At 34.5% G+C, this 14193-nt stretch overlaps 1 protein-coding gene and 2 long non-coding RNA genes across 7 annotated transcripts in view; 2 read left to right on the top strand and 1 right to left on the bottom strand.

Annotated features, from left to right (window-relative positions):
• Nucleotides 1-14193, top strand: part of LOC147835447 (uncharacterized) — a 479758-nt gene that overhangs the window by 452117 nt on the left and 13448 nt on the right. The window lies entirely within an intron of this gene.
• The window catches only part of map3k13 (mitogen-activated protein kinase kinase kinase 13), a 120005-nt gene that overhangs the window by 103014 nt on the left and 2798 nt on the right, over nt 1-14193 (top strand). For all 4 annotated transcript variants that reach the window (XM_087268467.1, XM_087268465.1, XM_087268468.1 and 1 more), the window contains 4 exons: nt 2686-2959; nt 5925-6329; nt 6451-6521; nt 12166-12457. In XM_087268467.1, coding sequence (XP_087124593.1) covers nt 2686-2959; nt 5925-6329; nt 6451-6521; nt 12166-12457 — 1042 coding nt within the window. The remainder of the gene's footprint in view (nt 1-2685; nt 2960-5924; nt 6330-6450; nt 6522-12165; nt 12458-14193) is intronic.
• Nucleotides 4385-12450, bottom strand: LOC147842459 (uncharacterized). Of its 2 annotated transcripts, none has more exons than XR_015500099.1 (3): nt 12173-12450; nt 10495-10667; nt 4385-6320 (listed from the first exon to the last, which is right to left on the bottom strand). It is a non-coding gene; the product is annotated as an uncharacterized LOC147842459 (long non-coding RNA). The 2 variants fall into 2 exon arrangements; XR_015500098.1 differs by having other exon boundaries at nt 10503-10667.

Genomic DNA, 14193 nt, shown 5'->3' with positions numbered 1-14193 from the left:
TCCTTGGCTAAAAACATTACTCTCACATTATTAGTGCAGTGTAAGCATTATCTAAATCAATTTTATATAGATATTAAAATAAGTTTAAACTAAATAGATTGTTGCGTGTAAATGCATGTAGACTGCATGCTGTAATAGATTTGAACATGCATGGTTTTACATAGATATTAAGGGCTCTATTTTGACGGTCCATGCGCAAAGCGCAAAACACAGGGTGCAAATGCTTTCAGGGCGTGTCAGGACGCGTTTTTGCTAATTTAAGGACAGGAACTCTGCCTTGCGCTTCGGCGAATGGTCTAAAAGGGTTGAGTTTATTTTCTTAATGAGTTATAGGTGTGTTTTAAGAATAAACCAATTACAGTCTCATCTTCCATTCCCTTTAAGAGTCAGCTGCGTCGCGCCATGGATAGGGAAACCTTTACGCACAGACATCAATTAGTAATTATAAATATATATATATATATATATATATATATATATATATATATATATATATATAAATAAATATAAATATATATATATATATATATATATAGTTAAATTCAGAATTATTAGCCCCCCTGTTTATTTTTTTTACACCAATTTCTGTTTAACGGAGAGAAGATTTTTTTTCAATCATTTCCGATCAAGTGATCGGATCTGGACATCCCTGCTAAATAGATTGTTGCGTGTTTTATGATATGCTGTATTAAATTTGAACATGCCCTGTTTTTATTATATTTATTTACCACATATATGTAGACATTACATAAAACATTAGGTTGTGACAATTTACTTTAAAGTCCTGAAAACGTTTTGTAGTAAAAATGTGTATGAACGCTGTATCCATGACAACACAAACCCGTGTGCTGTTTATTATATATTAACTTTTGTAAGGCAGGAATTACCAAGCAGGTTATTGACCCCTGGAGGATCATAAGGGAACTACAATTCTTTTTTTAGTACATAAACTTAACATTTTAGTAATGAATTTTAGAAAAGGTTAATAATGTTTCTGTACTGCATAATTGCAATGTTTAGTTAACATTAATAATAACTTAATAGCATAAAATGTAATGTTATTTTAAAATGTTTGTAGTTAATATATGAACAGTCAGAGGGCGTCATGGTGGCGCAGTGGGTAGCACGATCACCTTACAGCAAGAAGGTTGCTGGTTCAAGCCTCGGCTGGGTCAGTTGGCATTTCTGTGTGGAGTTTGCATGTTCTTCCCATGTTGGCGTGGGTTTCTTCTTGGTGCTGTGGTTTCCCCCACAGTCCAAACACATGCGCTACAGGGGAATTGGGTAGGCTAAATTGTAGGTAGTGTATGAGTGTGAATGAGTGTGTGGATGTTTTCCAGTGATGGGTTGCAGCTGGAAGGGCATTCGCTGCGTAAAACATATGCTGGATAAGTTGGGGGTTCATTCCGCTGTGGCGACCCCTGATTAATAAAGGGACTAAGCTGAAAAGAAAATGAATATAAACAGTCGGTCAAAATAAATAATATACAACAGTTTTAATAATAAAAAGCTAATAAATAATCATTTTAAAAGAATAGATCATTCTTTTGAGTATATAAAAAGCTTAGGATTTAGTAATAAATTCCAAAGGTTAATAACATGTTTATATTGCAAAAAATATAAAAAATTATTTAAAAATATTATAATGTTTAACATATTTTAATGTGATTTAAAAAGGTTTATTTATAATATATAAACATTCAAAATAGATGATAAAAAGAGTTTTTATAATAAAGAGCTAATAAATAATTAATAAATATATATATAAAATAGTATATAAAAAGCCAAGAATTATTAATAAATTCCAAAAGGGTTGATAATATTTTTATATTGAATAAATATTTTATTTTAAAGATAAAAAATATATATATATGAATAACCTATTTTAATGGGTTTTAAAATAGTTAAATACAATATATAAAAAGTAATTAAAAATAAAATTACATTTAATATTTTATATAATAATATAGAAAAGCTAATCAATGATTCATTAAATATAGTTCATTTGATTATTTTGTTTGTCTATTTATTATTTAAAAACAAGTAAAAAAATGGTAATTAGTATAAATTTTAGAATAAATTTTATAATTATATTAGAGAAGTGAATTTAAAAATGAAATATAATAATTCTAAATTAATCAAAATAAAGAAATGATGCATTGCAAATAATAAATAATGCAAATAAAGTAATAAGCTATGGCAAATATATATATATAATTTCATTATTATTATTATTATTATTTGTAGTATCATTATTATTTAAGACTATTAGAAAAAGGTTTTATATATTTTTTTTGTTACCTGTCACTTGACTATTAATATGCAAATAAGGAAAAAAAAGCCTTGTTGTGTTATACAAATTTCATTGACCTTTCCTTATTGTCATTTTGTTATTATGTTTTAAAAACAGAAACGGTTAACCTGAGCAATAAACTATAATTTTATCAACTCAAAATAATGACGCTTAATTAATTCTATAAGTATGCTCATTTTAGTTGATGTTAGTATAAAAGCACCTTATTATAAACAGCTACCACTTTCCCAAACTATTTAAAACATTTTCCAGGTGTATGGAAACATGGTTGAATAATTGGTATTTAAAGTCTGTGATACGGATCCGAAAGACACTGTATCCGTCATGAATTAATCATAAGCTCATTAACGGGTGAATGTGATCTTCTTCAGACCCGACCTGCTTCGCTCTGATGGGATTCCCAGCGTCGAGCCTCTTCCGGCCCCGTCTCCACTGTCTGGAAGCCCAAAAGTGTCCACGCCGCCTGGAAAGACCCGGTACCGCAGTAAACCACGCCACCGGAGGGCAAACAGCAAGGGAAGCCATAATGAATTCCCAGGTGTGCTGAAGCCTAATTCAGGCCCACCAGAGGAACAGCAGCCTCTCCAGGAGCAAAACTACCTTCAAAACCATCCTCTTCCTCCACCAGAACCTCCCCTCGCCAAGGTCAGTGCAGGAATCATTGACAGAGTATTTAATCTGTATCATTGTTTATGGAAGTGTTCTTTAGTTGAGCATTTTTGGGAGAAAGTTGTAAACTTTTTATCCATAGTATAACCGCAGAATATTCCCAAATGTCCAAAACTTTGTTTACTAAATATTTTTCCTGTCACAAGCTCTGTTATTAGCTCAAATAAGAAATTGTTGATTTTCTGTTTGTATGATAATATGATTAATAATATTATTAATAATACTATGAATTTGTATGATAATAAATAATAATTGTAATGCAAAATATGTATTAAAATGGCATTTGTAATAATAATAATAATAATAATAATAACTGAATGATCTAGTTATTTTTTAAAAATGGCTGATAATAATATTTAAACAACATTAACATAAAGAGTAAATAATAAAAAAATAAAATGAAAATAAAAGTAATCATACCTATAAAAAATAGCCATACCACTCTCCCAATTATTAAAAAATAATCATACAAATATGAAAGTCACAAAAAATTCTGATAAAATTTGTATGTGATAAATAATAATTTTAATGCAAAATGTGTTTTTTAAATGGCTTTCGTAATAATGGGAAAATAAATAAATAAATAATAATAATAAAGATAAACAAAAATAATCACGTTGTTTATATAAAATGGCTCATAATAATAATGATAATAATAAAAATTAAGCAATATTAACTTAAAAAGTAAATAATTGTAAAGTATATAAGGGGTTTTTGATAAGTAATCATACGAATCATACAAATATTTAAATAATATTATTGAAATGAAAACGGACAGTTTCCTTAATAATTAAATATTAATTCAATAAAATAAGAAATAAACTCAAGTAATAATTTAGTTGGAATAGTAGCAGTTATTATTTTTAAAGGTAATAAAAATAATTACTCATTTGTTTACTTGCATTAACAGTTTTAGCCGTGTCTGTTGTCTTAGTTTCTTGTTAACCATGAAATTATTTTATTAGTTAAATTTTTTTTCTACTAACATTATTAATAAAATATAATTATACAAATATGAAAGTAAAAATCAAGAAAGAATTCATATAAAATTTGTAGATATTAAATAATAATTTTAATGCAAAATGTGTATTAAAAATGGCTTTTGTAATACAAACAAACAAATAATAATAATAATAACAATGTTAGCATAAATTGTGAATGCTTTTAAAATATATAATGAATATTTGATAAGGAATCATATGAATAATGCAAATATTTAAAACAATAATATTGAAATAAAAACAGAGCTTCTGTAATAATTAAAGATTCATTTAATTAATTAATAAATAAACTCAAGTAATAATTTAGTAGGAATAGTAGCAATTATTATTTTTAAAAGTAATAAAAATAATTATTCATTTGCTTACATGCATTTACAGTTTTTTTTGTTTTGTTTTTTTTATCATGAAATTATTTTAGTAGTTAATAATTTTTTTTAACTACTACATTTTTTTTTTTTTGTGTAACGTCCACACAATGTTAATCTCTAACATCAATCGACATTCATTTGGTTGATTTTAGGTTGGATGTTGGACATAGATGTCGTCGGCCTGACGTTGAGTTCTGACGTCAACTCAATTTTTGTTTTCAAACAAAATGATACTTCCCTACATTTACATTTAGTCATTTAGCAGACGCTTATATCCAAAGCGACTTACAAATGAGGACAAGGAAGCAATTTACACAACTATAAGAGCAACAATTTTTTTTCTGTAATACAGTTAACGGTAGAACCAGAGAGGTAATTGCAGATTAGGAAGTGAAGTGGAGACTAAATAGTTGAGTTTTTAGTAATTTCTTGAAAACAGCGAGTGACTCTGCCGTTCTGATGCAGCTAGGGAGTTCATTCCACCAACTGGGCAGATTGAATGTGAGAGTTCGGGAAGTGATCTCTTCCCTCTTTGGGATGAAACCACGAGGCGACGTTCATTCACAGAACGCAAATTTCTGGAGGGCACATAAATCTGCAGAAGTGAGAGCAGATAAGAAGGAGCAAAGCCAGAGGTCGCTTTGCAAGCAAACATCAGAGCTTTGAATTTGATGCGAGCAGCAACTGGCAGCCAGTGCAAACAGATGAGCAGCCGAGTGACATGTGCTCTTTTAGGTTCATTAAAGACCACTCGTGCTGCTGCGTTCTGAAGCAGCTGAAGAGGTTTGATTGAGTTAGCTGGAAGCCCGGCTAGTAGAGAGTTGCAATAGTCCAGTCTGGAGAGAACAAGAGCTTGAACAAGGAGTTGAGCTGCATGTTCAGATAGGAAGGGTCGGACATTTCTGATGCTATAAAGTGCGAATCTGCAAGATCGAGCAGTTCTAGAAATGTGGTCAGAGAAGTCCGGATGACTTTGGGGTACAACGTCAGTCTTACGTCATGTAGACATCTTGTGCCTGCTGGGTGTTTAAGGCCATTTCAGTCATCATACAGTAAACATCCGTCATCTTCTTGGACACTTTTAATGCTTCCAAACAGTTTGCTGCAATTATAAATCGCCCATGTCTTGAGGTAGTACATTATGATGTGATTTACCTTCTATGTGTGATTTGATTGGACAGGAATTACAGGACTGATTTTTCTAATCCCCATAGACAAGAAAAAATAAAGTCGTGACTGCAGGCTGAAGCAAAGTAGTAGAGTAAAAGTACAGATACTGCAGTAAACATGTACTCAAGGGAAAGTTAAACTAATTAGTAAGTTAGAATTCCTGTGAAAAACTACTCAATTACAATAGTTTGAGTGTTTATAATTAGTTACTTTACATTACTGGTAATAATTATATAAAATAATCAAAAAATATAAATAATAATTCATTTGTTTACCTCCATTAACAGTTTTTCCAGGATTTGTTGCAGTATTTTTTTGCTAATTCTGAAATTAAATGATTAGTTAATACAATTTTTTCAGGTTTTGTTTCTAAAAAATAACCTCACCACTCTCCAAACACAGACCCGAGAGAATGCGGTGGCCACCTGCGCCAACAACCTGCGCTACTTCGGCCCGGCCGCCGCCCTGCGCAGCCCCCAGACGGACCACCTTCAGCGCAGGCTCTCCGGTTCCAGCCCCGACCTCATCTCCACCGCAGTGGACGCAGACTCTCGCCTCCGCAGGTCTTCGATCCCACCGGGGCCCGCGCCGCTGTGTCCCTGCTGCCAGGCTCATCCGTTCCCTGGGTGCAAACACTGCCAGCAGACCCCGGCGGCCCCCAGTCACCCACAGCTCCCTCATTACTCTCTGCTGAGCACCAACGACGGGACACCCCCCGCCAGCAAGAGGAATCTGGAGCCCACGGCTGAGGGGCAGGACAAAGAGGAAAAGCCGGCTCTCCTGCACACGCTCAGACCTCTGAGAAAGGTACGGCACAAGCACATGGTTGAGATGTTGAGGAGAAATATCAGTTTCCATTAAAACTATTGTCTACTTTCTTAAAATGCACTGTTTTCACCAATCATGAAATTTGTGTGTGTGTGGTCAGACAGGAGATGAGTCGTCTGAGGAAGAGGAAGGTGAAGTGGACAGTGAGGTGGAGTTTCCACGCAGACAGAGGTCAGTCTTTTATCATCAATAAACAATGATTATAGATGAGCAATATCACATGAGTAGCAGTTCAGTTATGCCCCCCTCCAGTGACGATATACAGATACAACAGTTCGACGGCATAATAGTAGCATAAATATCATAGCATAAACCACGGCGAATGAAGCTCTGCACAAGACTTTTGGCCAGCGGAGAAATTAAAATGGTCGTGCCCAACTGAGTCTGGTTCTCTCAAGGTTTTTTTTCTTCACTCCCATCAGGTGAAGTTTTTTTTCCCTCTCCGCTGTCGCCACTGCCTCGCATGGTTCAGGATTAGTAGAACTACGCATCCATGAATTTGCTCTTCAGTGTTTGAACTCTCAGTAATGATTAAATCACACTGAACTGAGCTAAACTGAACTGAACTGAACTTAAACACTAAAACCTGAACCACACTGTTCCAGTTACTGAACCACACTGTTCCAGTTACTATGACCATTTATGTGAAGCTGCTTTGACACAATCTACATTGTAAAAGCGCTATACAAATAAAGCTGAATTGAATTGAATTGAATTGAATTGAATAGTGTATATAAAAAAGAATTGTAGGAGGAACTACTTTCTTCCACCGTTCATTCACATCTGCAGCTAATGTCAGTACAGCAGAAACCATTGCTACTTCACCAATGTCACTGTAGAGCACAGGTGGGCTAACTACGGCCCACGGGCCATATACGGCCCGCTAAACACTTTCATCCGTCCCGCGAGGGAGTTTTTAAAATGCTGCTTCTGAGGAACAGTTTGGTTTCAGAATTCGTAAATGAATGATGCAATACAAGTGAACGCCATTTGATGGCAGTATTGCACACGGTAAAGTTAGAGCAGAGTTTTTCAAAGTCTAAGGGTGCTTTCACACCTGTGAATCGATTCAGTTGTTCCGAAACAGAGATTACAAATGTTACATTGTTGCTCTTTGTTCTTAGAGCGGTTCGCTTACACACTGCAAAGTTTCTAATCGGATTAAAAGAGCTAAAACAAGTCACGTGCGAGTGAACTCTCCTCGCATTGGTCAGAGTGTCAGGGTTTATTTTGCAGCGTCCCGCTCAGCTGTCAGGAGAGGTGGTGGTTTGGTGGTGATTGACAGGGTGCGCGCGCGTGACGTGTCTAAGGAGAGACACGGTAGGGAGGGGTGAGAAGGGTGCGCGGCGATGCCTATTTGAGGACCTGGAGGGAGACGCGAGATAACCGGGAGATCATCACTCGTTTGCGGGCATCCGGAGACTCGCGAAACTTCCCGCCCTACTCATAATTCTCTCTTCATATAGCCGTAAGCCTATTACATATCCATAAAACACAGTGATACAAGCGCGCTCGGATCGGATCGCTTTCTCACTACAATCGAACCGCTCCAGGGTTCGTTTCAATCGAGCCGAGACCACCTCATTCAAGCGATCTCGGAGCGATTACTTTGGCGCGGAACAGAGTGCGATTGCCCTGTTCACATATGCCAAACGAACCGCGCTAACTGGGCAAACGAGACACGTTCCGAAACAAAAGTGTAGGTGTGAAAGCACCCTAAGACAGTGGGCCTCCCTTTTGACACAACTTATCCATTGGCGCCCCCTCCTCCCAAACACGCACGCACACACCCGCGCACACACAAACACACACACACACACACACAAAATTCTGGAGGTTTTTCTGCTACCTCATCATGCTTAATTTCAAGGTGTTGCCGAAGTTTAGCGGGTCTCATGCTGTCATTAGCCAAAATATTTTGACAAACCACACATAAAGGTCGTGGTTCATCAGCTGGTCCTGTCCACAAAATCCTAAATTCAAATACTGACCATCATATCGTCGTCTTTTGGGTTTAAGCCCTGAACTTGAAGGCTTTGAATCGGGGGGTCTCAGAAACCGATCCATTGTATTAGCAGCATGATTAGCAGGCATATACCTGTATTGGCGGGCTTGCCAAACAGAAGCGAATTCACAGCTATGGCCTTCTGGGTAAAAAAGGTTTTCTTATTTTTGATGTATTTTTAGCTTTGTTTAATTAAAACGTTTCAAAATAATAAAAAATACATATAATAATTAAACTTAATTATTATATTTTTATCATATAATATTTTTTCCCGCGCCTCCCCTGACATGCTCTGGCGCCCCCCTGGGGAGGCGCGCCTCACACTTTGAAAACCCCTGAGTTAGAGCAACCAGTAGAATTAGAAGACACTCTCGGATATTAAAATGCACTGAATGACTGAAAATGAGCCAGACAAAAAACTATTGACTCTGAATGTCTTGTGTTTAAGGAAGAATGAACAACAAAATGCTTCTTCTCCAATATCAGACAGAAAGCGCTGTGTCTAATATGCCAAGAAAGTATTGCTGTTTTTAAAGATTAAAACCTAAGGAACCGATCACACCGACAGCGCATTTACATTCCAAACACGCGAGGTGCACCGCACTGACAAGAAAAATAGGAGCGTGGTGCACTTTTTTAATGTCGTTAGTCAATAGCCCCTTTCACACAGTGATACCGGTAAATATCTGGAAAATTTCCGGAACGACTTTACCGGTATATTCAAAAAAGCGCTGTTCACACAGGCGAGGACGTTACGGAAATTTTCCAGAAAAGACCGTTCACACATCCATTCCAAAATACCGGTAAATTCTGACATCATTCACCACAAATGAGCTTTAAACGGCTGCGCTTGTATTTGTAAACATTTGACTAAATTACAAACTCTGTGGATGATCAGTATTGTGAACAACTTTCGCAGGATCACTTTCGCATGTCGAGATGTTCATAATATGTGCGTGTGCTGGCGCTAATAGGCTGTTTCACAGGCACACGCAAAGCTTGAAGGTAAACAAACAGCGGCTTATCATAAGCATCTCATCGATGATTATTTACACAGTTGGCATTAAGAAGAACATATAAACGTGATCTGACTAACTTCTAGCAGCTAAATGTGTCTGGAAAAATATTCAAAGGCTTTTATTCTCACAAACCGCGCGGACGTAAATGCGTCTGACTGTTGTGATTGGCTAAAACAGACGTCTCACGTCAGCACGTTCTAGACGTGCACGCGCTTATTACGGCAATCTTCCTTCTGCATTCACACAGCGCAGCATTCCGGCAAATTGCCGGTAATGTTACAACTTCTCTTTCCGGAAAATAGCCAGAACGAATTTACCGGTATTTTCAAAAAGGACCTGTTCACACATACAACCTTTCCGGAAAATTGCCGGCAATTTTCCGGAAAGGTCTGTATGTGTGAAAGGGGCTAATGACTGAATCAGCTGGGTATTTTGCGAGAGTGTTGCTGTTGATATTGATATCACTTTATTTTCAGGCTCATTGTTCACGTGAACACACTCATAATAACATGACTTGGAATAACAAACACTAAGATTCTTCTTCCGTTTTATCTCTTTATCTCTTTAGATTGATATGAGCATATTAATACAAGCTCAAATGAGATTGTTGTGAATTTGACTTAAAGTTTATATTAATTGCTGGTTAAATGTGTTCATTTTTGTCATAGAATATATTTTCCATGTATACATCCACTTTAAAAAGTTCTTTTATCAAAGATTTTATCAAGTTTTATGATGACTGATCTGTATATTCTAAAAGCAGTGCACATTAGATTATTGTAAATGTGGCTGAATAGTCATTTTTAACAATTATTTTTTATGTTCTAATATGAGATTTTTTTCTATCAGACAATATCTTTTCTATTATCCACTGTAAAAATATAACATTATTAATATTATTATTATTGTATTTTATCAGGGATTCTTTTATTGTTTAATGATGATTGACAGTTAAATATAAATAGCAGTGCAAATTTATTTGAATTGTACATTTGACTCAATAATAACTATTAAAAAAATTTCTGCCAACACAACACACATTCCTGATATGCGAGCAAATTGGTATAAATACAGCACTACAACATACAAAAGACAGAGATCGACTTAGAATATCACTCACCAGCATACCTGCCAATATGTCTCAGAAAATCTGGGAGACCAGGGGGAGGGGGGTGTTTGGAGGAGAGGTCTCTGAATAACACCGTTGAGAACCGGGATAGGATGCAGCGGGTTTTGGGCGGCCGATGCGATTGGGTACTCTACCAAAGTTGGCAACCCGGGGGTGTCTACAGACTGTACCAAAGAAATAAAAAAACGGGATAGTTGCGGGAAATTGTTCTAAAATACAGGATACTTCTAGTATAAAACAGGAATGTTGGCAGGTTAGCTTACCAGTTTAATAATGATTTGATCTGCTACAGTTAGAAATCATACTGTTAAATCTTTTAAGTGTAAGGGCTTATTGTGCGGTTCTGTCGCCATCTTGTGGATGGAAAACGCCAACCGTCTATGGTCTACTCTATGGCAGGCTAAAGGCCGTCGACAAGCTCTCTCAGAAATTGTATATATTTTAGAACAAGGCACTATTCTCATTAATAAACTGCATAGTTGCCATCTAAGCAACTACATTATCCACTAAAAAAGCATTAAAAATTCATGTTGTTGTCTAGCAGCAGTAATATTTGCCAAACTGTTGCGTCTCTCTGCTTATTGCTGGCTGTATGTGGGCGGAGTAATACACAAAGGGTAAAGAGGCTGTACGGGTGCTGATATTACTTAAATATCTCATGGCTATCAGCCAATCAGATTCAAGAACCAAACAGAACTGTTTTATATATATATATATATATATATATATATATATATATATATATATATATATATATATATATATATATATATATATATATGTATATATATATATGTATATATGTATATATATATATATATATATATATATATATATATATATATGTATATATATATGTATATATATATATATGTATATATGTATATATATATATATATATATATATATATATATATATATGTATGTATATATATATATATGTATATATATATATATATATATATATATATATATATATATATATATATATATATATGTATATATATGTATATATATGTATATATATATGTATGTATATATATATGTATATATATGTATATATATATGTATATATATATATATGTATATATATATGTATATATATATATATATATATATATATATATATATATATATATATATATATATATATACAGGGCTCAAAATTGCAAAAGTTTTGGTTACATTTGCACCCGAAATTTTATCTGTGCAACCTCAAAATATATTTTTGGCTAGAATAAAAGCCAAATGACTTGCCTGCTTAACCATATACATATTAAGCTGTGAAGGTCATATCTAACGGTTGAATATTGTATTGAGTATTGCTGCATCCCTCGTAAAATCGTCAAAAATTGTTGCACCTGGCAACTTAAAAAAAAAATAATAATAACATGCTTGCAGTGAGAGAAACAAAACTAATACACTAAAAAAATTATAATAAAAAGTCAAGACTACAAATATTTTTGTTGCTTTAACTTATGTAACTTTTTTTTAGTTATACAAAGTTTAACTTAATGTTTTTAGTCAGTTTGATTGATGTAAGTTGAGATGACTGGACAAATAAATAAGATTCCACTAAAAACTTTTTTACAGTGCACAAAACCATGTTAAAAAGAAACTCGTTTTGACATGAGTGAATGATGTATTATTGTGTGTGTGCAGGCCTCACCGCTGCATGAGCAGCTTCCAGTCGTACTCCACCTTCAGCTCAGAGAATTTGTCAGTGTCTGACGGCGAAGAGGGGAACACCAGCGATCATTCCCACAGCGGGCCGCTGGAGCAGCTGAGCGGCAGCCAGGAGGAGCATCTGGACGAGCTGCTGTCACACACTCCAGAAATACCCATCGACATCTCCACGCAGTCCGACGGCCTGTCCGATAAAGAGTGCGCTGTCCGCCGCGTCAAGACCCAGATCTCACTGGGAAAACTGTGTGCTGACGAGCACAGCTATGAGGTCAGAAACACACACATACACACATTTATGACCATCCCTTCAGATCATGAAAACAAATCAGTCAGAGACAATAATGGACATTTGGAAGAAATACGTAATTAAAAATGTAACTCATCTAAAGTATTGTCTAAAAATCTGGTCAATTTGATTTGAATTCAGTGGTAATTAAATAAATGCAAAATGTGAAATATTTTTGTTTTAAGTACATGAGTTATAAATATACATAAACATAAAATAGTATTTAATTAATAACCTTAATAATTAATTAATTATTAATTAATAATTAATAACCTAAATAATAAAAATGGGTGACACGGTGGCTCAGTGGTTGGCACTGTTACCTCACAGCAAGAAGGTTGCTGGTTCGAGTTCCATCTGGGTCAGTTGGCATTTCTGTGTGGAGTTTGCATGTTCTCCTTGTGTTGGCGTGGATTTCCTCCGGGAGCTCCGGTTTCCCCCACGATCCAAACACATGCGCTATAGGGGAATTGAAAAATCTAAATTGGCCGTAGTTTATGAATGTGTGTGTGAGTTAGTGCATATGGGTGTTTCCCAGTGGATTGCAGTGGAAGGGCATCCGCTGTGTATGCTGGAATAGTTGGTGGTTCAATCTGCTGTGGCAACCCCTAATAAATAAGGGACTAAGCTATATATATATATATATATATATATATATATATATATGTATATATATGTATGTATGTATATATATGTATGTATGTATATATATATGTATGTGTGTATATATATATGTATGTATATATATATATATATATATATATATATATATATATATATATATATATATATATATATATATATATATATATATATATATATATATATTAGGGGTGTAACGATACACTCAGCTCACAATACGATGTGTATCACGATATAATGTTCACGATTCGATATGTATCACGATATTTGGAATAAAAATTGAAAATTAAACTGAAATGCAAATTTTACCAAGTAAACTATTTTTTATATATTTCTTTTGTTTCAACTTGTTAAACTGAACCTTCTTTAAGAAAATAAATTAAACAGGCCTGTCTCTGGAAAATAAAACAATTTAAAAACTTCTTAAAAATATTATTGAAATGACAGAGACAAAATTAAGGAACAATTTAAGTAAAGTAAAAAAACTATTCAATTGAATTTAACAGTAAGAGCTTAAGGCTTCGCTTGGTCACTTGCGTTTTTGTGTGTGCAAAAAAAAATCCACATTTCCAGGTATTTAATTCATATTTAATTAAATTCATTTAGAGATATCTCTAATTACAATTGTGACTAGTCAAAACTCATTTAGAGATATCTGCAAATATTTTTCAATGGAAGTCAATGGAGGAATATGACTAGTCATAATATATTTGCAGATATCTCCAATCTGATTTCGTACTAATACAATTGTAATTGCAGATATCTCTAATTGTCATGCTGACTAGTCGAATTATAATTATGACTAGTCAAAATATAATTAGAGATATCTCTAAATATATTTATGGTTAGTCAGAACAAAGGTTTAAATGCTAAAACGGCTTGCCATACGCGCGCGTCTATCAGTCCGCCCTTTGTAGTAACAGCTCACGGTCAGCTCACGTCATGTGTGATTTTGCGGCCGCCAATACATCATTATATGAAGACAGAATGATATTTTAGGGTGAATTGTACCTTATAAATACAGTATGTGACTCTTTCAACACCATTAGAAGGTATCCCTGTCGCTGTGCAAAGTA

This window comes from Danio rerio, chromosome 9, assembly GCF_052040795.2.
Source record: "Danio rerio strain M-AB ecotype USA chromosome 9, GRCz13ab, whole genome shotgun sequence".
Taxonomy (NCBI): domain Eukaryota; kingdom Metazoa; phylum Chordata; class Actinopteri; order Cypriniformes; family Danionidae; genus Danio; species Danio rerio.
This window is presented reverse-complemented; position numbering and strand designations above follow the sequence as displayed.